Source organism: Thamnophis sirtalis, unplaced genomic scaffold (assembly GCF_051295495.1).
Source record: "Thamnophis sirtalis isolate CommonGarterSnake01/CBP01778 unplaced genomic scaffold, rThaSir2_p1.2 scaffold_5, whole genome shotgun sequence".
In the NCBI taxonomy this organism is placed as follows: domain Eukaryota; kingdom Metazoa; phylum Chordata; class Lepidosauria; order Squamata; family Natricidae; genus Thamnophis; species Thamnophis sirtalis.
Window position 1 is genome coordinate 28,061,312 of NW_028261385.1, and position 25,676 is coordinate 28,086,987.

At 39.2% G+C, this 25,676-nt stretch overlaps 1 protein-coding gene across 2 annotated transcripts in view; it reads right to left on the reverse strand.

Moving 5' to 3' along the window:
- The window catches only part of PLPP1 (phospholipid phosphatase 1), a 78,079-nt gene that overhangs the window by 46,746 nt on the left and 5,657 nt on the right, over nucleotides 1-25,676 (reverse strand). The window contains exon 2 of one of the 2 annotated variants that reach the window (XM_014063107.2): nucleotides 5,772-5,926. The exons of the other annotated variant lie outside the window; for it this stretch is intronic. Coding sequence (XP_013918582.2) covers nucleotides 5,772-5,926 — 155 coding nt within the window. The remainder of the gene's footprint in view (nucleotides 1-5,771; nucleotides 5,927-25,676) is intronic. 2 annotated transcript variants of the gene reach the window in all.

The window sequence follows — 25,676 nt, forward strand, 5'->3', positions numbered from 1 at the left end:
TGCAAACTCAGGCAGAAAGTTAATTCAGAAACTAGGTTAAACATGCTCTGTGAACACAACTTATGACTAACCTGAGATACACATGCCATTCAGCTAACTAACATATCTGCAAATGAGAATCTGACGAAGTTATAGCCAAGACATAGACACAGGCTCATATATAATCAAACACTGAGGGATAAATTAAGATGGGATCATTTTCAACAGCAGGACATTTTCTATTTGCTATTAGTTGTCACTTGCAATCCATCAGTTTCCCCATCTTTCCTTAGTTCTTTCCACCAGCTACTCTGAACAAAAATAAACAAGTGAGATCTACAGTTCAAAAGTGTAAAGCATTCTTATTAAATTGGCGGTTTTCCCAGTATCTTAAATTCATTCCCCATCTTACAATGTATGTTGAATCCTTAGGTCCCTAAGACCATATTAGCTTTTTCTACCCCCTTTATATCCACTTTATGGATTTTTGCTACCATCTCAGGAACACTTACTTCTAAATGCAGGTAATAAAAGAAATAATGTAGCACGCAATCAAGCCCTAACTTGTTTGGGAAACTATAATGTTACCATACCACACCATTCCTAGCTAAAGCATTAGCATTCAAAAGGTTTTTGAAATCCATTACTAAACTGTGTAGCTGTCTTAGTGGTTATAGTTTTTCCATTTAAAGGCCAGAAGTATAAAAGTTATTTGTTTAGCATATGTACACACTCCACCACATTGAACTCTATCACAGAATTACCTATGTCCTATGATGCTTGGTATGAAAAGAATGGTAAGTTAAGTATATTAACACATTTAACCAAAGGATAACTTTGTACAATTACAGATGAGGGGGGGGAAAGAATGAAGGAACTATAGCCTAGCAACATTAAGAGGAAATTCTGAATGGCTTTCAGAGCAGATCAAATTAAGGCTTCAAAGATGCTTGGAAACCACCCAAAACTACAAACATAGCACTTTAAACAAGTCTTCTCTTCTCAAAAAATGCATAATATTCCAGAATACAAGAGCAGTGCTGCTGTTTCAGGGCCCATTTTAATCCATCAATCACTTCCTCAGAGATTTAGCACAAAAAATATATATTCCAAAAAGACAATTCACTTTCTATTGGGGGAGACATGCAGAGGGAGTACTTTAATGGAGGTGTTCTGCTCTTGCTGGTTGGGATGGGGGAGGGGTGGGTGAGAGTGAGAGTGAGAGTGAGACAGACAGACAGACACGCAAGCAGACAGACAGACAGCCATAGTATTCCTGTCTAGCAAGGAGCATAATAGAGCATTTATTGGAAGACGATGTGGCTAGATGAAACTCTGTACATAAACACTCCTATTACAGGGCAAAGGTGTAGCATTTTCACATGTTCTGAAATGTTAATTATTTTCCTGTACTAGTCCAAATAACAACAAGCCCTCTAAAGCTTCTATCTAAATTGTACCAATAGAGAAACTTTTGCTAGAGTTAATATGAGATGAGACAAGTTCATAATTTCTAACAATATATCCCCAACAGCTATAGTCAATAGAATCTGGAGTCCCGGAGTCCTACGGGATTGGGCGGCATATAAAAGTTAAAGTTAAAGGCTAAAATCTCCACTTTTAAAAGATGTATAATTGAATTGCTTTGTTAGTTCAGTTGTTTCTCTTAAATACTGTAATAACAATATTTATTTTTATTTATATCCACACACAGTTCTGCATTTCAAAAATAAAAAAAATATCTGATGAAACTGAGTTTACTTTGCATAAAGAACCTAATGAGACATAAGCAAGTTTGACTGGCTGCTAACATGGAGTTTGATTTTTTGTATTCATGAATTTTAAATGTATGCTTTTAACTGTTCAAACTTTCAGTGAATAGAGGCACTATGTTTCTTTTTATGTCATATGAAGTTTCAAAAGTTCAGCAGCCCAAGGGCCCAAGGCACTAATGTAGTGCCTATCGTTTGTATATTTTTATTCTTATTTCTGCAGAATGTTCTTTCCATATGCAATGCGTTCCCCCGTCCCTCCCCCCTGAACATGTGCCTGGACCCCTGTGACCCCCTGTGCATGCCCCCCATGCATGCACGGCAGAGACCCAAACACCAGCTGGGCAGCGAGAGATGCGCACGCATGCGCTTCAGAGCTGAACTGGGGCGATGGCCTGTGTGCCATTAGAGAGGGTATTTGCATGCCACCTCTGGCACGTGTGCCATAGGTTCATCATCACGGATCTACAAGGTCCCTTCCAACTGTGTTATTCTGTTATTAAAGGATAAATTGCGTACAATAGATTGGTTTAAATCCAGAATTAACTCCCAATCTACTGTTATGAAAACAAATTAATTAAGCTGCATGGTGAAGTCTGGAAACTTTACCTTTTAATTAACTGTGGCATGTTTAATTTTTCAGTGTTGTGGCTAAATGTCATTATGGGGAGTCATTCAATCATGTTCAATTCTCGAAGACTGCCTGGACAAATACCTGCAGTTTTCTTGGCAAACTTTTTCATTTAAATTATATTTAGCCAACTCCAATATATTGTCTTTCCCACTGAACAATTAAATAAATTACAGTTTATGATTTAGACTAAGAAATTAACTACAATTAAATAAATATTCCATGCAATTTTTACTTGCCTGATGATCACATGCAATAAAAAACATGAACATATGAGACTGCAAGTTACTGGAAATTATTTTCATAAAAATAACCCAATAATTTGAATCAACTCAACCAAACTACATTTTGATTACCGTAACCATTCTAGATAAATCACACTATACTTTAAGTTTACAAGATGTACATTTTTTCCTTAACTATGTTTTATCTACTCAAAATTTGGACTCATATATAGGTGGAATTAAGGATCTAAATTTTGGGTTTTGTCAAAGAGGAAAGGCATAAGAGGTCCTATAATTAATAGCCTTGAAACTCAAAATGACAAACAGGAAGGGATGAAATGATCAGAATGAAACACAATAATATCTGTATTATTCATGTCCTATTTAAGAAGCTAGGACCCTATCCAATATGAAATCCTGCTTAGCAGTTGGAAAGAAATGCCAACATTATGTCATGCAGATTATGGTCAGATGAATACATCTGAAAGCATCAGCTCATATGTGGTATGCGGTAACTAAACTTGCAATACAAATCAGAGAACACTGAACAAGAGTATATAAAGAGAATAAGAGATCCAACATTGCCCTGAAAAATGCTGGCTGACGATGGGAAAGTTTGAGAAATAGAGCTATTTTATGAAGCCTACAACATTGTGTGAGCTTTGGGATTTAGACAAACCACCAATAACATAAACTAATAGCATGTATCATTCAGAAACAAGCTTCAAGTTGTGATTTGGAAAGCAACTTCAAGTTGTTGTTTCAACTCAACTACTCAATCTCAAATACATTGTGCAGATCTCCTTTTTATTATAGTTTTATGTTACTTTTTTTACTAGTCATTAGTATTAGCTTAATAACTGAACAGAATACAGATCTCATTAATTTGGAGAATATAAAAAGAAATAAGAATATTCCTATGGGCTTAGCAAATGATCTTAATAAGCTATCAGAATACATTACTATATCCTAATGTAAATGAGTTCATACTGAATAGCTGAGATAATACTGTAAAACTATTTTGGAACTAGTTCAGATTTTATCTATGGGAAGTACACAAAATAACATCATAACAAAGTAGTACGATGGACTTGCAGGGCCAGCACAACATGTAACGTGTTCACATTGATGTAATGGAACTGGGTGTTTGTTAATATGATTTATTGGGTTGGGGATATTTCTTTTTTCTTTGTCTTTACTGTGAATTGTATTGTGTTGGGGGGGATGTGCACTGAGGGAGCTAACTAATCTCACTGTACATATGTTGTGCATTGACAATAAAGAATTATTATTAATAATATTATTTTTATTATGTCTCCTATGAAAAATATTTCCGCATACAGATAGTCCTTGACTTACAACCATTTGTTTAATGACCGTTCAAAGTTGCAATAGCACTGAAAAAAATGACTTATGAAAGTTTTTCAGATTTACAACCATTACAAACATCCTCCTGGTCACATGATCAAAACTCAGGTGCTTGACAACTGGCATGTATTTATGTGGTTGCAATGTCCCACAGTCATGTGATCATTTTTGTGAACATCTCACAAACAAAATCAATGGGGAAGCCAGATTCACTTAACAACTGTGTTACTAAGTTAAAAATTGCATTTATTCATTTAATAACTGTGGCAATAAAGGTCAAAAGATGGGGCAAAACTCACTTAACAACTGCCTTATTTAGCAACAGCAACTTTGGGTAACCATAAGTCAAGGACTGTATTGTACCCATAAGTAGTCATAAGTCAAGGACTGTATTCAAAGTAGTAATTGAAGAAAGTTAAACTCTTTAAACTGACTGTATTTTTTTTAATGTGCAAAGAGCAGAACAAAGTTCACTGGAATTGAGTGACCCAAAAAAATCAAAACAAATAAATAAATAAATATATTTTTCTTACTTCACTGATCAAAATAATAAAGTTTTGTACCAGGATTTATAGAATTCAAATGGAAAACAATAAAGTATGAGTACTATGGAGCTAAAAGATTACACATAAAATCAGCAAATTTTAAAACTACCTTGCAAAGGCATAAAACATAGTGTTAAAAAGAGTAATTTTAAAAAAATATGAAAATATTGAAGCTTGAAATTTGATTTGTTGATTTGAAATTCATATTTTTTAAAAAAAACATTAATCACATTACTTGCTACTTGTCTAAAGCAGACTAGGGATATTTACTATTTATTATACACATTGCTAAACAATTTTACCTCCAAGTCTGTTGTTTTTTTTTGTAAAAATGAGAAGTTTTAATGGTATCTGCTCAAATCTATTAAAATTAATTGGATTTTAAAAGTTGCTAACTTGTTCTGATACATAACTTTGAATCTAATCTTGCAACAACCTCACTGAACAAAACTTTGTCAAACCTAATAAAGATCATTAATGTAAAAAGAAAACATCTAGGTATTCCCTCTTGTATCTATTTTGCATAAAAATTTGGCTGAGCCAAGTTATGTGTTAAAAATAGATTACCTGGAAAAAGTGTTCATGTAAACATAATACCATTCTAATTAAAACAAATTCTGCATCACTCACTTCTTTATCACAAGTAAATACCAAATCAAGGGTATCAAATACCCATAAACTGTCTGCTTTTGGGTGCTCAAATGTTACCAAAAGATAGACCGCTCTGAAATATGAAAAACATTTTAATCTGTATACACGACTGTGTCACTGAAAAAGGAAACAGCAGCTCTCTGCTGATTAGCACAATTGATTTTGTTCTCCGAGTTCTATAAGACTTATTCCCTGACAAATGAGGCTAGGATTGCCATTTGATTTCAGACTTTTTCCCATTCTGACAAACCTCCTCTACAAACTAGTTTTAATTGTCATTATTTTTTTCCCATTTTATTTGCATCTCCTGCGTCTTCTGCTCATTTAGGTTTAAATTATTCTTTAGCTATTTATTTTCCAACCTACAGAAATTCAAATTTATCACCTTGTCATTTCAAAAGAATTAGAAAGAGTCAAACTTTTATTTTGGGTAATAAGCAGAAACTTCAGTACATTTTACAGAGTTTAGTGATTCTCAGCTATTATGATAATTAGTCAACTACTCCAAAGTCTTTATGTTCAAAGCTTTCATGAAATGGTGAGTTCTCAACACATACTTAATACTTTCCCCAAATAGCTGCCTGTATATTTTGCTACTTACAGAGCAAATGGGGACAGTGAACCCCACTGTGTAGAGGACAGTAGATGTGATGGTACTGTCATGGAACGGGTAGCTGATGCTGTCATCATTACAGAAAAAGCCCCTCTGATACGGCTTTACTTTTGCCAAGTTTAGAACAGCAAGGGGTAAGCCAGCTGTTGGGGGAAAATACATAAAGTTAAATGTAGATAGATGGTATAGATTTGTCATCAAGTGCAGAGGAAACTACTGAGCTACATGCAAAAGTCAAGAGTTTTCTCCCAGCCAGTTTAGCATCATGCAGTGCCCATAGACTCCCGCACCGCAAAGCATCCTATTAATTTGTCCATCATTCAGTACTCCGACCTCCTCTAAAACTTAAGCTCAGAACTTCAGGAGTTCCAACATATCTAGCAAGTGTTTGGTTGAAGAAAATATGTCCTTTCATCACTAGAAATTAGACCTACTGATAGCTGCAGATTCAATTAATAATGCTTAAACATTGAAAAATGTCATTTACATTAGGTATAGTAAGAGGAAATTTTTGTAAGAAAACTCAGTATATCATACTGCACATAACAATTGCAGCTAGAATTGCCTACGCACAAAACTGGAAGCAGGACAATGTCATTTACATAATGTAAACCTATATAAATGACATCAACTTAAAAATTAAATTATTTAGTTGATATATTTTTTCAATAAGGTGAAATGGGAGCAATCAGAATAGAAAGGTCTGAAACTTGGATAAAACAACAAAAAAGAAAGAAACGGGGAATAATTATGGAGAACATTTTAGCTATTTTTTATAATGGAAAGAGTTTCCAAGCTTGATCTCTTCAGCTTTCAGAAAGAAGGAAGTGTGGAAAGTTTGCTGGACATGGACTGTATCACACACTCCACCAACTAATCCAAATATTAGAGAAACATTTTAAAACAATATAGAATTATGATTTCTATAAATAGGCTTAATTCTTTTCCTCATACAGCAAAGTTGAAGACTCCTAGATTTCTACCACCCCATAACATCTGGCTAAGAAACAAAATTTCTGCAGCAATCCTATAAATGCCTCTTGAATGGGGAAGTTCAGAGCATGGAAATATAAGTCACCACAAGCTCCACCTCTGGTTTATAAACACCCATGCTTAAATTATTAAGATTTATTTCATGGCATCAGAATTTGCTATAATTATTACAATCTTTATATAACTTATTTATGTCATAATATTTTTGTGATTAGGTAATCTAATCCTATATGAAACAATCTAGTATACGTGTACTTCTTCACTTATTCTCTTGAGGTCTTTATGCAAATATTGGAAGTCATGCTGAAACCATTCAAATGGTTACCAACCTGTCACCTAATTTTCCAGGTGTTCCGACGCATCTAATATAATGAGGATATTCACACATTAAGCTAACACAGATTCATCAAAGAGAAGGAACAACTTGACTATACCAGTGCTGAGAGCAGCTTCCAACCCTTTCTTGTCTCCAGCTGGTATCCTAGCCACCATTATAATGACTGGCTGGACATCACCATTGGTTTTCTTTACTAGATTTAAAAACTCCAATGCAAACACAGAATGGTCCAATTGGGGATAAAGCCGTCCTTTGAAGAGCAGCAGAGGAGGCAGATTCAATCCCTTAATATCTAGTAAAAATTTTCCTTGAGGGGGAAAAAAGAATATTCTGAATCTGGCTCATTCTCTCATACATTAACCTTACCAAGCCATCCAGTTTAAAGACACCCTACATTTAAATATGGCGATATTCCTAAACTACTAGCTAAGTCAAAGTTCCTGAATAATGCACTCATTTCTTGCTGCAGCTGTCACTGCCAGGCAATGAAATGATTCAAAACCATTTTCCCCACTGTCTCCCAACATCAACATTTCCTTTGTGCCACTCAAGCAAGAGCCAGGTTTTAAAATATACCTATATACATATACATACACACACACACACACACACACACACACACACATATATATATATTCAGAGTTATATATATATACAGACACAAAAAGATTCATTCTATTATGCATAAAGAGCTGTTTTAGAAAACAGCAGTTAGAAATGGAAGATTCACATCCAGCTAACTGAAGATTACTTAGTCCTACAAATCATTGTAACTTGGATATTTTAGTAATACATACTGGGGGAAAAACTAGGAAGGACAAATGTGAAATAGTTTTAAACTTCTTTAAAGGCCACATGAGGTTCCACAAATGAAGATCATCTGGCAAAGAAGTATTTGTATTCACATTTGCCCTTCCAGCCATCCAACAGTTACAACATCACTTGGAAAGCATTTGTCAAGGAAATTAATGTTTAAAATGTTTTTAAAAAATACTCTTGCATTTTCTTTGGATGTCAAAATACTCCAGAATCATTTTAAAAAATATTATGACTTTATATAAATCTAAAGAGTAACAGAAATGTGGGATGGATTGGGAAACCCTAGTAAAACCATATTTCTTCTCAGCAGGCCAAAACTGTCACATTGGCATTATTTGTTTATATAATCAGACAACAAGTCTGCGACTCAGAATTTAACCCTTGAAGTCTGCAACAGAGATCATCAGGCAGATGAAGAAAAATTTCATTTGAAGAATCTAGAAAAGTCTATGGACTGTCTGCATCAGATAACAATGGTGGGGGAAATCCATGATGCCTAGAGTTGATGGGGATTGCAAACCAATGCATCTGGGTAACATCTAAGTCACAAATGCTGGACTAGATGGCTCATTCAATTAAACAAACTTAAGGTAGAATTTCTAGATTTATTCTCTGGAAGGATACTAAACTAGAAGGATTAGAACTGTTGTTTGACCAAAACTTTACAGAGCCATTGTTTATAAGTGGGAATTGAAACATTCCCTGAGTGATATTTCCAGTTCAACTTTCTAAAAACAAAGCAGTCAACATTTTGTTGATAGAATTTTGCAGAAATCCAGATGACTTTGTCAGCCATCTAGAAACCTTACACTAAATATTCTTCAGTTTTTTGTCTAATCTTCCTTATTTCATATAATCTTTTTTAATAAAAGACAAACTTATTATTGTGGTACAATTCTTGGGAAAATAGGAAAGGCCAATGCTCAACTGAGGCACAGCAGGAAGAAATTATTTGGGGAACATGGATAATATTCAACAGATAGGCAAGTAGATAAGGTTTCATTCTGAGATAAACATGATCTAGTCCATTAGGCAACAACTCCTAGTGATCACAGCTTCAATTACTTAACCAAAGAGCAAACTGCTTCAATTATAGATACATTCTGAAGTTCAAGGAAGGAAGTACAAGGGAGGAGAAGCCCAGAGGAAATCCTCAGATTAAAATGCTGAAGTCTACAGGAAAATGTGCCAACATGTTCAAATCCACAGAGATGAAAAATGTGCTTCCCTTGGCAAAAAAGTCAGTTCAGTTCACATTTTTTTCATATACTTGTTTACATTAGGAAAATATTTCACTTCAGAGTAAGATTTTAAACACTGAAATGAATATTATACACTGTAAAAATAGTTCAACGTGCTGGTTAATCTAAAATGTTGCTCAATAATTTCTTGCATGTGTAGCGAACCAACCCAGATATTCACTGCATGATCCATATTATAATTGTGGCTGTAGTTCAGATCACCTACAGGTGTTATCAAGACTAAAGAGCTACATGCTTTAAAGCATCCAGCCAAGCACACTACTCTCAAGGAAACATGGAATCATTTGCAAATGAGGGTGCAGATCAACTTGCAGATCAAGCTTCCCCACAAATGGGATGAGGCTGTGTCCTACCCTTACCATTAGATTAGTCCATAGTTTTCCTAAGTGGCAATGTCAAACCTTTCTTCCAAAAAAAAAAAAGAATTTCCCATTTCAAGCTGAATGATTACTGTTTTAGTCTGCTGTTATAATGGTGTAGTCTGGGCTATCACTTGAGAGAGGGTGCATTTGAGTCACTCCATCTCCCATTTTCCCAGTGTGGCAGCAAAAAACATCACTACAAGGTAGGGCCCAAACACAAACAAGCATAAAAAGCTTATTTGGTAGTTGCTTACTGTAAATAAAAAATGTTGATAGTGTGACTTTTGTACTTACAGAGATGGAGGGAAGGTGAAATAAAGGAGAAAGGACAAAGCATTTTTCATTGGCCAACAAAGAAATACTAATGGATGAGACACCACTGAACCTAAACTATTAGCTAGGTTGGGAAAGATAAATGCTGCCTGGCTATTGGCCCTCAAGTCAACACTGTTGATTTACTTGCAAACATGTCCTTTCCCTTAGCCCAGTATTTTTCAACCTTGGTAACTTTAAGATGAGTACCAGAATTCCCCAGTCAGTTGAATTCCACACATATTAAAGTCACCAAAGATCAAAAGCATTGCCTTAGTCTCTCTGCATACCTACTGAATATAACAATGAGTTGCTCCCCTGCTTTATTTCAATTGTGGAATCAGACATTTTGGGTAATGGAAAGGCTGGTCCTTGGAAAGTACTCTTGGACTCAACTGACAATACTGGAATTTAGAAGGATTTGCATATAGTTTGTATGAATTTCCATCAGAAGAACACAGCTAATATTATTGTCAATTAAGCACCAAACAGCCCCAATCAATCAGTCAGTCATCTTTCCAGGGCTCTTCGGTATGTGTTGGATTCTAAATTCCATAATCCCTAGAGAACACATCTGCAGCACACTACATTCAGCTAGGCTGCACTAAATAATATTTTCCTGTATAGACTTCAAATACTAGTAGTAGAGTTTCCTTTTCTGTTGTAATTAGAAACAAAAGAGCTTTGATATCTGAAATACAGTATGTTGATGGTAAACAAAGCAAAAGTCATCCAGGAAAAATGACATTACACCATCAAGATACAGGCAGGAAAAATATAACAAAATCCTTTTGTTCATAGTTCCATAAAGAAGTATGCAAATTTCATCAAGCAAGATGAAAGATGAGGGAACAGCCCCCCAACAAATCTGTCTGGTGCTGAAACCATGGCACCTGTATTTAAGCATATTCTTTAAGATAAAAGGAGACAACAGACATTTAAATCAGATCTCTTGGATTGTATAAAAATTAAAATATCCAGTCAGAGCTGAAGCAGCTTTGTGGATGACAAGCAAAACATCTTCAGAGAAAACCCAGAAAATCCAGTTGCCTCTTGAAAAAAACACCTTTGGGACAACCGTGACCTGGATGACTGAGAATCTCCATAGAAAGCTGTTTCAGAACATGAAGGCATTAACACTTTTAAGCAATATGTTAAAGCAGTTGTTGTTTTTCCTGGCAATACATAATCCAGGGAAACAGCATGACTAATCTAAGGTGTTGTAGGCAGGTGTCAGATTCATGCTACAACATGAATTTATTAGCTACTAGCTATTGAATCCAAAGCACTGCACAGATCTATGGCTATTGTAGGAGGGGAATGTACTTCCCTTTCTTAAAATTATCCTAATGAACTCAAATATTTTCTGAACTTCCCAAGATGTAAATGATTTACCAAGTCAAACATAATATAAACCAGCCATATAGGCAATGAGCAGCTTTAATTTTTGAAGTCAAAGCAATATAAGGCTAAATAACTAAGCAATAACAAACTGTGCCCTAGGTGGCTTATATACTGTAAAGGGCAATTTGCCAGCTATTCTATAAAAGAAGAAAACAGATCAGCAAGCACCAACGAATATCTTTGCGGACAAGATGCCAATTTGATTCAGCTCCATTAAGATATATCAAACTACCTTGATACCTGTACTCTGCTATGAAACTATGTGATTGGGTTTCCTAAACCAACACAGCTTGAAAATTAGTGAGTAGTTACGATCTGCTTCTCCTCTCCCCTTCTCTCCCTCAAGGTTGCCCCACAGAAGCCTCTCGTCTCCTAATCCCCTTCTCTCCCTCAGGCTGGCCCATTGATCCTCTCCTCTCCCCTTCTCTCCCTCAGGCTTGCCCCAAAAGCCTCTCCTATCCCCTTCTCAGTCTAACTCTTTAGCATCAGAGCGTTTTTCAGGTGGGCAAGGGGAATAGAATGTCTAAACTCCCAGGCCACAGACCGGATGAGTCACATGCTGGCCACGCCCACACAGCAGTTGGAACAGAGTTTTTTTCAGGTGTGGAGGGAAAGTAGAACATCTAACTCCTTAGCATCAGTGTGTTGATAATAAGAAATACTAATGATCTGATGCTCATTTCTAAAAATCCTTTCTTAGCGAGCATCTAGAAGCCAAGAGGAACATATATACCAAATGTCAAGTTTGTAGGCTTTATGGTTCTGGATATTTCGTGATGCGTGAGTGGTATTTCGCTTTTATATAGAGATATTTTATCCTCACAACAGCTAAAATAAAACTTCCCGCATTAGAAAGTATCAACTATGGATGAATCTAGCTCAGTTTTATCTATCCAACTTGGCAGCAATTCTCAAACGCTATATGCCAAATCTATTTTATTAGCTAAAATGGGGATTGACCCTACCATCGTCTCAATGCCAACCCTAAGTACATTTAGTGAACAGGAACTTGATCTGTGTTTGTGTAGCTTGGTCGTTTCACAGCTGCTGCTTTAAAGTGTTATCTGATAAACCAAAAACAAATCATAAGCAATAAAAGAGGCTATAGTGGGAGACAGGGAACAATATAATTCCATATAAATGCAGCAGAAAAATAATTCAGAATAAAAGAAATCTGTTTTAATGGGGGGAGGAGTTTCTATTAATATCAAAGCAGCAGTATGTGATGAAATCATTCAAAAAGAAATTACTAGAATTCCTATTGGCTAAGGAATTCTTGGAGTTGAAATCCATATGTCCTAAAGTTGTTAAGGTTGGAAAACACTGATCAAGAATAAATCCACAAATTAAATCATTTTTACGAACTGACATTCCATATTACAGTATACAATAGAACAATCAGGAGAAAATACGTATCCCAGGATAATGTTTCAGGATCCAATCTGGGTCAGTCACCGGGACCAGATGTTTTGTCTTCCAAGCTTTTGGACTCATGCTAGAGCCTATCTTCAAAAAGAGAGAAGTTCCCTGAAGATGGGCTCCAGCACGAGTCTGAAAGCTCTGAGGGCAAAATGGACCCAGATTGGATCCTGCAATGCTGACAAACTCTAGGTATAATCTCTCAGATGGAAAATGACTTCTTTAGCAAATGAATTGTTTTCCAATTCATACAAAGTCTCAGATGAGAAATTCAACAGACTTTAAAATATGGATTGACCTTAAATCATTACATACAGACAGAATGTGCTAGGCTAAAAAATTAGTCAGTTGGGCAGGCCCATTTGAAAAAGTCCCAAAGTCCCAAAAGTAAACTTCCTTTTATCAGGTCCAATAAAAACTGCATATTAATGAAAAGTCTTTTTCAACCTTTTTTTACAATTTCTGCTATTTTGAGATGTTTTAGTTTTGACTCAAAAAATGTAATTATACCAAACTTGCTTTGTAAAAGAAAAAAGGAATGGATTATTTTGAACTCTGTACATGACTAATGATGGAAAATATATAGATTTATTCTTCCACATATGATTCTGTGTGAGAACTAAGCTCAGCCAAGTAAAGACAAGTTTTATAAGAGCATTACTGCTTGCTTTAATTCCCAGTGTGGAGTACACTGCCTAAACATTTTGCAGTATGTGAAGCACCCAATGAAACCAATACCAAACAGTCCTGTTGGATATTACATGACTCATACATTCCTTTGGCAAACTTGATTTTTTTTAGCTTGCAAGACTGAAAACACTGGATTTATCAGCTCTATCTTTCAAACTATGTTTTAATTGTGGAATGAACCAAACTTTAGTGCATGGTTTAATCAGCAAACATGATATATTTTAATAAAAGTATTTAGACAGTGATAGATCCAAAGGTAGCAAGATCTCCAATAACATGCAGTAACAATATATCCTGAAAATACTGTGAAGGGTAGTTTCATTCTTACACACACACACACACACACACAGAGCCATACAGACTCATCAGGTGGCAAGTAACAAACAAAAGCAAATATCAAAAATGGAGCTGATTATATTTTCAAACTTCTTTGAGAATTTGGGGAGGGAGTGATTTCCATTTCTTCTTGGCTAAAGGAATACATTATAATGAAAAATCACATTCAATCTTTAAACCATATTATTCTTCCCAAAATCCCATTAACAAATGTATGGGTATTAAACAGAGAACAATAATGGAACAAATCCATATTATATTGTAAACTGTAAATGTTCCATCATTTTATATACTTAAAGCATAAAGAAGTTGTCAACTAATCTCAAAAGTATTCTCGCAGGATTTAATTTAACATGAAAAAGTGTGTTGTTGAATTAGTCTCAGATTGATAGAAAACATATTTTTTTAAAAACTTTTAGTAACTGATTTATTTATGTGAGGAATTCCAACTGTTATTTTGAATGCCTTGCATATTGCTGATATCCATCGTAGTGATATTATTTCTTTATTAAAAATATTATAAACTGAGAACAATCCAAAACACATTTTCATAGTTGAAAGTAATTCAGAAATTTTAAACTGTATGCTGATAATGCTACTTGATCAAATTATGTACTTTTGTCAAACATGGTATCAACGTATCTTTGGTTTTTAGAACACTTGTTGATAAAACAGAACAGCTGTCTCAAAAAGAGATAGAACAGAAAGTAGTATGACCTACCTTTAAAAAAATATCGACTTCGACTTACAACCATTAATTTAAGTGACCACTGAAAGTTACCACAGCACTGAAAAAGATGACATGACTATTTTTCACAGAACCATTGCAGCATCCTCATGGTAACATGATCAAAATGCAGACACTTGGCAACTGGCTCATATTTATGATGGTTGCAGTGTCCCAAGGTCATGTGATCACTTTTTGCTACATTCTGACAAGCAAAGTCAATGGGAAAGTCAGATTTACTTAACAATCATGTTACCAACTTAACAACTGTTGTGATTCACTTAACAACTTAGCAAGAAATGTCATAGAATGAGTCAAAATTCACTTAACTATCTTATTTAGAAAAAGAAATTTTGGCTCAATTGTGGTTGTAAGTAGAAGACTATTAGTAAAGAGCAATACTTATTCTCTGCAGACATATATTTCAGAGTGCCTGAACAAAAAATGCCAATGGCCAGGCAAGAGAGGGCATTTGAATTCAACGCTGGTCTCTTTCCTTCTTTTATTGTTAAACACCACTACCCCCCCCCCAAAAAAAACCCTTTTTGCAACATACTGTTGAAAATGTGGCATTTTAATCTTGGTACCATATAATGCTTTAGTAAGGCCACACTTGGAATACTGCATCCAGTTTTGATTGCCACGATGTAAAAGGGCGTTGGTACTTACCTGATACGCCTCTTCTCATAGTGGGGGGAGGAGTATCCAGGATGGGTGTTGACTTTGTCCTCTCATGATTGGATGAGTCAGATAAGCTCTTTGGGTAACGCCCCCTGGCCAGCAGGACTACCCATTCTTTTGACGAAGAGCTCCATCCGACTCGTTGCACATTCACTCCAGACTCTTAATTCAGTTCTTAGCTTTTATCGTCTTCAACATCAATATTTATATAACTTCATAAAACTGTGAACATAAAACTTAGTCATACAAACATAGTCAGGGAGGGACTGGATACTCCTCCCCCCACTATGAGAAGAGGCGTATCAGGTAAGTACCAACGCCCTTTCTCCATAGTGAGGGGGGAGGAGTATCCAGGATGGGACGTACCAAAGCCTGCACGTCCCTAGGGAGGGAGACCCCAGCGGCCCCATGTCCCCCGCTTGTGCCAGTTGAGGCGTGGGCTCCGCCCTGTGAACCACCTGCAACGCCCTGCGTCCAAGAGGCCCTGCGTCCAAGAGGCTTTTGCCCTGCGGGGTAAAAGAGTCCAGTTTATGGTTCCTAGCAAAGGGAGAGGGGGAAGCCCACGTGGCTGCCCTGCAGATTCCGGCCAGGGCTGTCTGCGTGGCCCAGGCCCTGGATGTGGCTGCGCTCCGCGTGGAGTGAGCTGTGATATGATTGGTGTCTGAAAGCCCTGTGATTGGTATGCAGTGGCAACGCAGGTTTGCAACCACCTACCTATTGTGGTGGAAGTCACCCTGTTACCCAGGCCCCTATTGGAAAGAAACAAACAGAGCTTCGGATTTCCTGACTGGCCTGGTTCTCCTGAGATAATCCTCAGGGCCCTCCTTATGCCCAGAGTGAGCCCCTTCTTTCCCCCCCGTCTGGACAGAAGTTGGGCAATCAGTTCCTGGGTTTGATGGAAACAGAAGCCCACCTTGGGATGAAGGGCGTAACCCCACTCTGTCTTAGTGGGGGAAGCAGAGACCCTCCCCGGTGGAGAGCTTGCAGTTCATATATCTGCCTGGCGGGGGGGGATGGCCACCAGAAAGGCCACCGTGAGAATCAGGAACTTAAGGGAAGCTGTTCGTAAAGGCTCAGATGGAGCACCTATTGGAGCGTCCCCTACCCTGTGTAAGTCCCAGGAATGGTACTTGAACGCTGCGTGCGGTTTGGGGTTGGAAGCCCCCTTGAGGAATTGTCTGACCACAGGAAGGTGAGTCAAGCTCTGGTTCCTGCCACGCAGGACAACTGGCGAGAAGTCTGGGACCTGTCTCCTAATTGTGTTAGAAGCTAACCCTCTGTCCCGGCCTGCCTGGAAGAGGTCCAGAATCTGAGGCACTGAGGCCTGGCTAGGATTGTGCCCCAGGGAATTACACCATGAGGCAGAGGCCTGCCACATGGAGCCATATATACGCTCTGTGGAAGGTGTGCGGGCAGTCTGGATAGTCTGCATCACCCTGGGGGGGGGGAGGGTCTTTCCCCAGGATGCTCCGTTCCAAGAGCTAAGCGGTCAGCTGGAGCCATTGACGGTCTGGGTGCTCCAGCGACCCCTGGTTAAGGGATATTCCCTCCAGGGGGAATCTCCATGGCCTCTCCGTTGAAGGCGACTGGAGCTCTGCAACCACAGTCTCCGGGGCCAGAGAGGCACCAAGAGAACCCCTTCTGCCCCCTCCCGAAGGGTTTCCCATATGACCCTGGGGATCAGGGGTAAGGGCGGAAGGCATACCGACAACCCCTGGTCCAGGGGCTTCGCAGATCGTCCGCCCCTTCTGCCCCCCCCCCCATGTCTGGTACCTGGAGATGACCCTCAGGAGCTGAGCGTTGAGGGCGTGGCGGATAAGTCGATCTCCGGGTGTCCGAAGCACTCTGCCATTTCCTTGAAGATTGCTGGCTGCAGCTTCCGCTCCAAACTGTCCCCTTGGTCCGGCTGAGCCAGACGGCTCTGATGTATCCCACCCCTGCTATATGTTCTGCCCTCAGCGAAAGTTGTCTAAATTCATAGGCTATCTGAGGTGCTTCTGCGATCTCTCATAGTCGGGCATCCCATTCTGAGTTTGTGGTGGGTTCTGGCATGGGGACCAGCCTATCTGACCCTTTTTTCCCCCCCGGCCATAAGGGTGCTATGATTCTATGGCTAGGATTAGCGCAGAGATATTCTGAATGTAAACACCGATGGAGTTTAATGGGCGGCCACTAGAGTGTGTGTAACGATGAAGAGAGGGAAGCTAAGGCTCACAATAAAGGCCTGCCACAAAGGTAAAATAATAATAATAACAAGAATCACAACAACAATAATAATAATAAAATAAAATACAAAAAGGGGGGGCATCTTCCCGCCTGATAAAACCAAGAAAGATTAAGGAAACAATTGGTCCCTTGCTGGGAGAAAGTGGCCCGAAGGTGACAGGCAGCAGGGGTAGAGCCGAACTATTTAACTCGTGCTTGGCATCTGTCTTTACCAGCAGGGATAAGCTATCCAACCTATCAAAAACAGCACCCCAAATTCAGATTAGGGACCCAAGATGAGATAGGGAAGAAATGGTAGCCTGTCTATCTTAGGCAAGGTCCAATTCCCAGGACCGGGTTACACCCCAGGGATCTGAAGGAGCTGGCGGATGAGATCTCCAAACAACTGAAACTATATCTATCAGAGCTCCTGGAGTACCGGAGAACCACTATAGAATTGCTGATGTGATTCCCCCCCTTCAGAAAGTGAGAAAACCGGCTCGAGAGCCCAAAGCCAACATGGGTTTGTCAAAAACAGATCATACTAGACTAGCCATAATGAATGTTGTGTTTTATAGTTAATTTTTTATTCACGTTTCTTTTATGTCTTGTTTTGCACTCCCTTCCCCCATTGTTGTAAGCCGCCCTGAGTCCCCTCAGGGAAAAGGGCGGCCTATAAATGTTCAATAAATCTAAATCTACAAATCTTCTTAGATTACGGTGACAACCCTAGTGGACCATAGGAATGCCATTGATATAGTTAACTTGGACTTCAGCAAGTCCTGATAAGGTAGACCATAACCTACTACTAGCTAAAGTAGAAGACTGAGGATTAGACCTAGTCACACCAGGTGCCTTGGTAACTGGTGCACACACCTATACTCCTCAATGGGACTGCCTCTTCATGGAGGGAAGAGTGCAGTGAGTCCCCCAAGGCTCAGGTTGAGCCCAGTACTCTTCAACATCTTCATCAGTGATTTGAATGAGGGTGTTAGGTGTGTAAGCTAACATTTGGGATAGCAAAATAAATGCCATGATAGTAGTACTGTTTCTTTAAGAACTGCTGTTATCTCAAGCGGTCATGAGAAGGAGCCAGAATGACTGTTAGCTCTCTGTTTGTTAAATGCTGATGGGGGGGGGGGTCATCAGGTTAGCAGGTGACCCCAAGCTGGCAGGAATAGCCAACACTTCAGAATACAGGCTAAAGATACAGAAGGATCTTGGTACCCTTGAACATTGGGCACTACCTAGGGAAATGGGATTCAAAGAGGTAAGGTTCTACCTTTAGGCAACGAAGGTGAAGTGCACAGGTACAGAATACCTTGCTCCACAGTAGTAACTGTGAAGGGGATCTAGGAGTCCTGGTGGACCACCCTTTAATATGAGCCAGCGGTGTGCAATAGCTGCCGGAAAACCTAACACAGTTTTTGGCTGCATAAACAGAGGAATAGAATCAAGCTCCCGTGAAGTGTTCATTCCACCTTATAAGGCCTTGGAAAGGCCAGATTGGAATTCTGCATTCAATTTGGTCACCATGATGTAGAAAGGATGTGGGGGTTCTAGGGAGAGTGCAGAGAAGAGCAACAGAGGGATCAGGCTGGAGGCTAAGGCCTATGAAGAACGGTTGCAGGAATTGGGCAGGTCTAGTTTACTGAAAGGAAAGACTAGTGGAGACGTGATAGTAGTGTTCCAATATCTCAGGGGTTGCCACAGGGAAGAGGCAACCTGATTATCCTCCAAGGCATCTGAGTGCAGAATTAGAAGTAATGGGTGGAATCTAATAAGGAGAGAAGCAACTTAGAACTGGGAGAAATTTCCTGACAGTTAGACAATTAATCAGTGGAACAACCTGCCTCCGGACGTTGTGAATGCCCCAACAGTGGAAGATTTTTAAGCAGCTGTTGGATGGTAATAGCAATAGCAGTTAGAATTATATACTGCTTCATAGGTCTTTCAGCCCTCTCTAAGTGGTTTACAGAGTCAGCTGTTAACCATTGAGCTACAGGGCTGACTAGTAATGATAGCCATTTGTCTGAAATGGTGTAGGAATTTCTGCTTAGGCGAGGGGTTGGGCTAGAAGACCTACAAGGTTCCTGCCCCTTCTGCTATTGTATTGCATAGTATTGTATTGTATAGCATTTGCTCTTTGCCTATTCACCCCCACCCTTGGAAAGCCTTGGGGGAGGGGGGTAATCTCTAACCTGATTGGAGGTTCTTCTGTCTCTCCCTGGGGGCTGAATACTCTTCCTTGGCTTGGCCACGTGGGGCCCCTCCCCCCTTCTTTCCAAATGGTTTTGCAAGGCAATTGCCATCGCCCCGCCCTCAGAACTTAGCCACAAAAAACAGCTTTTGTTTTGCCTCCTACTCAGGGACTTCCCGCCCCTCCCCCCTCCTTCTCCTACTCAAGGAGAATTTTCTTAAGGGTGAAGGAGACTTAGCCCCCCCCAAAAAACGCAGCTCTTGCTGGAAGCCTTTTTCTGATGGCATTCTCGCCAAGTCTCTTTCTCCTCCTTAAAGGAGAGTGTCCTTAAGGGGGGGGGGCTTTTCCTGTTACTATGCAGTTAGAAAGGGAGAGAACGGGCTTTTAGGCAGGATTTCTGAAGCACCAAGCCGACGGGAATCCTCCTCTGGGAGGTGAGGAGTTCTCAGGTTGGGGGGGGGGGGTTTCGTGCAGTCTTGATTCATCTAGGAAGTAGGGGGGGGAGATCCACCGCCTGCCTCTAACTCCCTTAACAAGCCTCCTGTTGGCCCTTTGCTGCATCCCCCGCCCTTGGCTAATGCCTCTGCGATGGTTTCTCACCTTTCAAGGGCTCCACAAGCCTCCGGTTGTGGCTGGAGGGCTGAGAGTTGAGGCTCTGAGCTGCTGGGGGCAGCCATCTTGGACCATGTGGTTTCAAGATGGCCCCGGCTCCAAATTCAAACGGCTCCTCCTTGCTGGAGCACATGGAAATGGCTTTTGCCTTTGCAGGCTTGCCATGGCTGCAGCTCTCTCCCCTGTCTTCCGCAGCTCTTTGTAAGCCTTTCCGGCTCTCACCTTGTCGGCTGCCAGCACAGGTGTTCCAGGGTATTTTAGCCAGCTTCGTGGCTCAACCCGAGGGGAGCAGAGGAGCGCTTCTGCTCCTGATTAGCCTCTGCATCAAGGGCTGCTTCTAGGAAGCATATTGCCCTCTCCTCCTGCCTGCCCGGCAATTGTCCTCCCTGAGTGACTCCGTCTCACTCAGTGGCCAGGGCAGCGTGCCGCCCCAGGGGGCTTGTGGCAGTCCAGTCCTTGCAGGAGGAGGCTGTGTTCGATGAAGGGAGGCAGGATTCGCCGGATCCAAGTTTATTTTCCTTACTCCTTTGTAAATTACTGGAGTTACTGAGTATTGCAACTTTTCCTTGAGGAGATGAGTCAGAAGAATGGGTAGTCCTGCTGGCCAGGGGGCGTTACCCAAAGAGCTTATCTGACTCATCCAATCATGAGAGGACAAAGTCAACACCCATCCTGGATACTCCTCCCCCCTCACTATGGAGAAAAAGATGTTGAGACTCTACAGAGAAGAGCAACAAAGATGATTAGGGAACTGGAGGCTAAAACATATAAAGAATGGTTGCTGGAATTAGTATTTCTAAGTTTAGTGAAAAGAAGGACTAGGGGAGGTGACATGATAGCAGTGTTCCATCATCTAAGGGGTTGTCACAAAGAATAGGGAGCCAACCTATTCTCCAAAGCACCTGAAGGCAGGACAAAGAAGCAACGGATGGAAATTAATCAAGGAGAGAAGCAACCTAGAACTAAGGAGAAATTTCCTGACAGTGAGAACAATTAATCAGTGGAACAATTTACTTCCAGAAGTTGTGAATGCTCCAACACTGAAAGTCTTTAAGAAGACATTAGGCAACTATTTGTCTGAAATAGCATAGGGTTTCCTGCCTGAGCAAGGGAAGGCCTCCAAGGTCTCTTCCAACTCTTGTTAGTTTATTATTCTGCTTCATAAAAATATTACTAGTTAAATAGAAGCTTTTTACAAAGAATCAGCAATAACTTAAGATCAGATAAATGAAAGCTTGTTGGCAGAAGCTAAACCACATACAAAAATCATCTCTTGAGCTTGTTAGAAACTATGAAAGGCATAGACCACAGAGAGGAGGCAAAGAATTGGTTTGAAAACAATTCTAAGAAAAGTTTCACAGGTACTGGTTGCTAAGAAGTAACAACAATTTGCTTACAACTATGGGCATAAATATGGGCAGGGGTTCAGAGATAAACAAAAGCTCATTGTTAGCATACTAAAAACTCGACCTCTTAAGTATTTAAATGAGCAATTTAGAGATTGCCTTAAACATGTAACAAATATTCTACAGCACATGCATCTGTGTACACAAACTGCATGTGCACAAACCAATGAGTGAAATTGCAAACATTGTGCTTCTGTATAAGAAAGTATGACAACTTTAATGTGACGCTTACATCTCCTTTTTAGATGGAGTTTTGGGGCATTCAATTTGTTCCTGTAGAAAAATTATGTGGTTTGTGGCAATCCATCTATAATAATCATGCTAACCAATTAAAAATTAGATTTAGCTTTTATTGGTACAACTTTTGTTACTTAATAGTTATCTTAAAATGCAAGACTACAATGTGCTATAATTTTTATACAGTTTTCTGAAGCTATAAAACCAGCATTGTAATATTCAATCCTACCCCAAACATTTTTACTCTATACCAACAACTATTAATGTGAATGAATTTATGTACAATCACAATGCTATATGTGGGCTTATAAAAATAAATATCAATGCTCAATCAAAATGTGCATCTGGCATTGTCATTAAGATATTCAACTTTTTTATCTATGTTTAAAAGGAAAAATATCCCTGAAAGAATCATAAGAAATTGATAAAATATAGAAGCCTAACATTAAAAGCAGACTTAAATATAAGATATAAGCAGGACAACAAATGAATGAATTCTTATTTGGCAAGTTCAATTCTGTTATTTAGAGAGCACTATCATTGAAAAATTAGATCATCTAGATCTCTCTATATATACAATGAGTTTTGAAATCCCTTAGATCCAAGCTATTACCGATTAGCTATTATTTTTAGAACAGATAGTAAGATTATACAAATAAAGAAGAGACACTGTACAGACATTTTTTGTTTACCCTCTTCAGTAAACTAAATCCTGCAACCATACATAATGGAAATAACTACCACTTAGTAATTTGATAATCTAAATTAAATGAGCTGTCATTATTTATTTTATTTACCAAATTTTGATACTGCCTATCTCACTCTCAAAATGACTGGCATCCAATGCAGCTCACCAGCAAAGGTGTTACATGTGCCATACTTCAGGCACCCAAAAACTGTGGGTGTATAAGCTGTAGCTTCCAAATACTCTTCAAGGGTAATCCCATGTTGCACCATTCCATATAGCAGGGTGTGAGTGACTGAGAGAATAACTGGTGCAAAACACGGAGTTGAGCAAACGCTTACACAGCTACAACTTGCACCTGGGTTCAGGAGAAACTCCAGATTATGCATCAGGTCTGTCTGGAGCAGTGATACTTCATCCAAGACCAAAGATAAAAAATACCAGATACAAAGAAGCCCCCATCCACACCATAACGCCACTACATTTTACCAAGATTCAGTTGAAGCCTATTGTTCCCCATCCAGACTCCCGTAGCCTCCAGGCATTGTGAAAGATGTCCGCCACATCACTTAATTCACCCAGGATGGAGATCTATTACTGGGTATCGCCAGAATACTGATGGCATCTCATCCAGTGATTTATGTAGATATTAAAAAGGAAAGTCCTGAGCCCTGCAGCACCTCACAAAAAAGGGATTGTAGGCTGGACCTCTCATTCCTTATCAAACATTGATTGGGATCACGCTTGAAGGAAGGAAGAGAGCCAGTTTCTCTAGTGTTTAAGGCACCAGGCTACAAAACCAGGATATTTAGTCCTACATTAGAGGCGTGAAAGTTGACTGGGTGATGTTGGGGCAGTCACTCTCTTTCAGTCCAACTCACTATTGGGAATTGTGGGTGGGGGGACAGGAGGAGGAAGAAGGAATATTAGGCATGTTAACTGCCTGGTGTTTATTGGGCCAAAGACTGACTGAAAGAGCTCCAGATGATCCATTTCATCCAGCATCTTCTGAAGTTCTAATGCCACCATCTTCTCAACCATCTTCTTCTAAAAAAGAAAGATGGGATATTGGACAAAAATTGTCCAGAACTGTAGAGTCCAGCAATGGCTTCTTGAGAGGGTGCACCCACACCTCCTTAAGGAGAGTCAAGTACACCTCTTCCATTAAGGAAGAATTCACCATCGTTCAAACCAATTCATATGTCACCTCCAGAGTGGCCTTCACTAACCAGATCTAATTCCTTACTTATCAACTATGAAAAGATTAAGGGCTTTCATCATAACATCTGCTATTTTGTTCCTATTTTATTTATTTCATTACTAGGGATACATATCCATTGATTATTTTTCCCATGGTTGATAATAATGCTATCTACCCATAACTAAGTTGGTAGAAATTTTACTGCATTGAAATATGCTGCTCACATTGGGTCAACTACCTTTCTCTGAGAAAATAATTGAGTCTATAAGCTATGATGACTCCTGACATTCATACACCTATACAAATGCTTAATACCAATTGATTACAGGTAATCATTGACTTACAATCATTTATTTAGCAACTGTCTGAAGTTACAATAGCACCAAAAAAAGTTATTTATGACAGTTCTCATACTTATGACCATTGCAGCATTCCCATAGTCATGTGGTAAAAAATTAGTTATTTGGCAAATGGCATGTATTTACAATGGCTACAGAGTCCTGAGATCCTCGGATTGTCATTTCCAACTTTCCTAGGGAGCTTCTGACAAGAAGGTCAATGGGAGAAGCCAGAATCGCTTAACAACTATGTGATTCATTTAACTGCAGTGATTCTCTTAACAGCGGTGACAAAAACAGGTCATAAAATGGGGTGTGGTTCACTTAACAGATGTCTTGGTAAGCAATGAAAATGTTGAGCTCAATTGCCATCATAGGTCAAGGACTACTGTATCCTGGAATTTAACAGAGAGAGAGAATGCCTTCAAATTAGACTTGATTCCTGGCAATTACACAGACAAGACTACACAGTTTTCAAAACTGATTTACCAGCATCATTTTCCTAGGACTGGGAGGATGTGGATGGCCCAAGGTCACCCAACTGGCTTTTCTGCCTAAGGTAGAAGTAGAACTCAGACTTTCCTGCTTTTAGTCCCAAGCTTTAATTACTCCTTTGTAAACAAAGGAGAATGATGGCTATACGTAGGGTAGATAAGAATTTCCACTAACAAAGGAAGTGCCCATTGTTGTTCTTGGCAGGAACACTACAGATGTGCATGGCCAAACTGTGAGAAATGATGGCATGCCAACCAGGAAGCTATAACTTGCAATTTAGCTCTTTTTATTTCATTAGAAGTGAGATAGATCTTATCGTTCCTATGTAAAATTGTAAAAGGGGCCTATAAAGATGATCAAAGTAAAGGGATTTCCTTGTTGCCTACCATAAACAAGGTACACCGATCAATGTTCCCCTGCTTAATTCAATGCAACACTTCCCTAAAGGCATGTTGACAGCCTCTCTTTTGTTTTGATGATATGATTCAGCTAAGAAGAGAACCTAGGAATAATGGAGGCACTGAAATCTTAACAAGAATGAGAAAGCAGATGGCTGCTAGCAACATGGCTATGATTTTCCTTTTCAGCCAAAGATCCTAAACCTCAGTACTTGTAGCTTTTTTTAGCACTGAAAAGCAAATGCAATTTTTTTTAAAAAAAAATGTGAGGAACTGCTGTATTTTATACCTGTTAAGAGAATCCCTCTTAAATGACAAGTGACTCTCTTCAAAGCCAGGTTATGATCATCTTTGTGAGCTTTACAAAATATTATCCATCACTGGGCAGTAAATCAAATATATCATTGGAATGTCCTAAAGAAGTCAACTCTCTGCACATTGTAGGATTCATTAGAGGACTATCCAGCCTCTGAAAACTTCCAGAGAAAGAGAAAAATGACTGCATACAGTAACTTATTCCATTAATTGACAGCTCTTTTTAAAAAATAATTCTTCCTAATGTCTAACTTGTATTACAACCTTTTAGTTCCATTATTTCTGGTCTTATCTTCTGGAGCAAGTGAGAATAAGTCAGAAAAAGCTATTATGTCCCCTCTCAACTTTCTCTTCTGCAAGCTAAATATTCCTAGTTCTTTCAACTTTTCCTTGTAGGCTTGGTTTCTAGTTACTTTCACCATTTTGGTAGTCCTTCTCTAGACATACTCCAGGTTATCA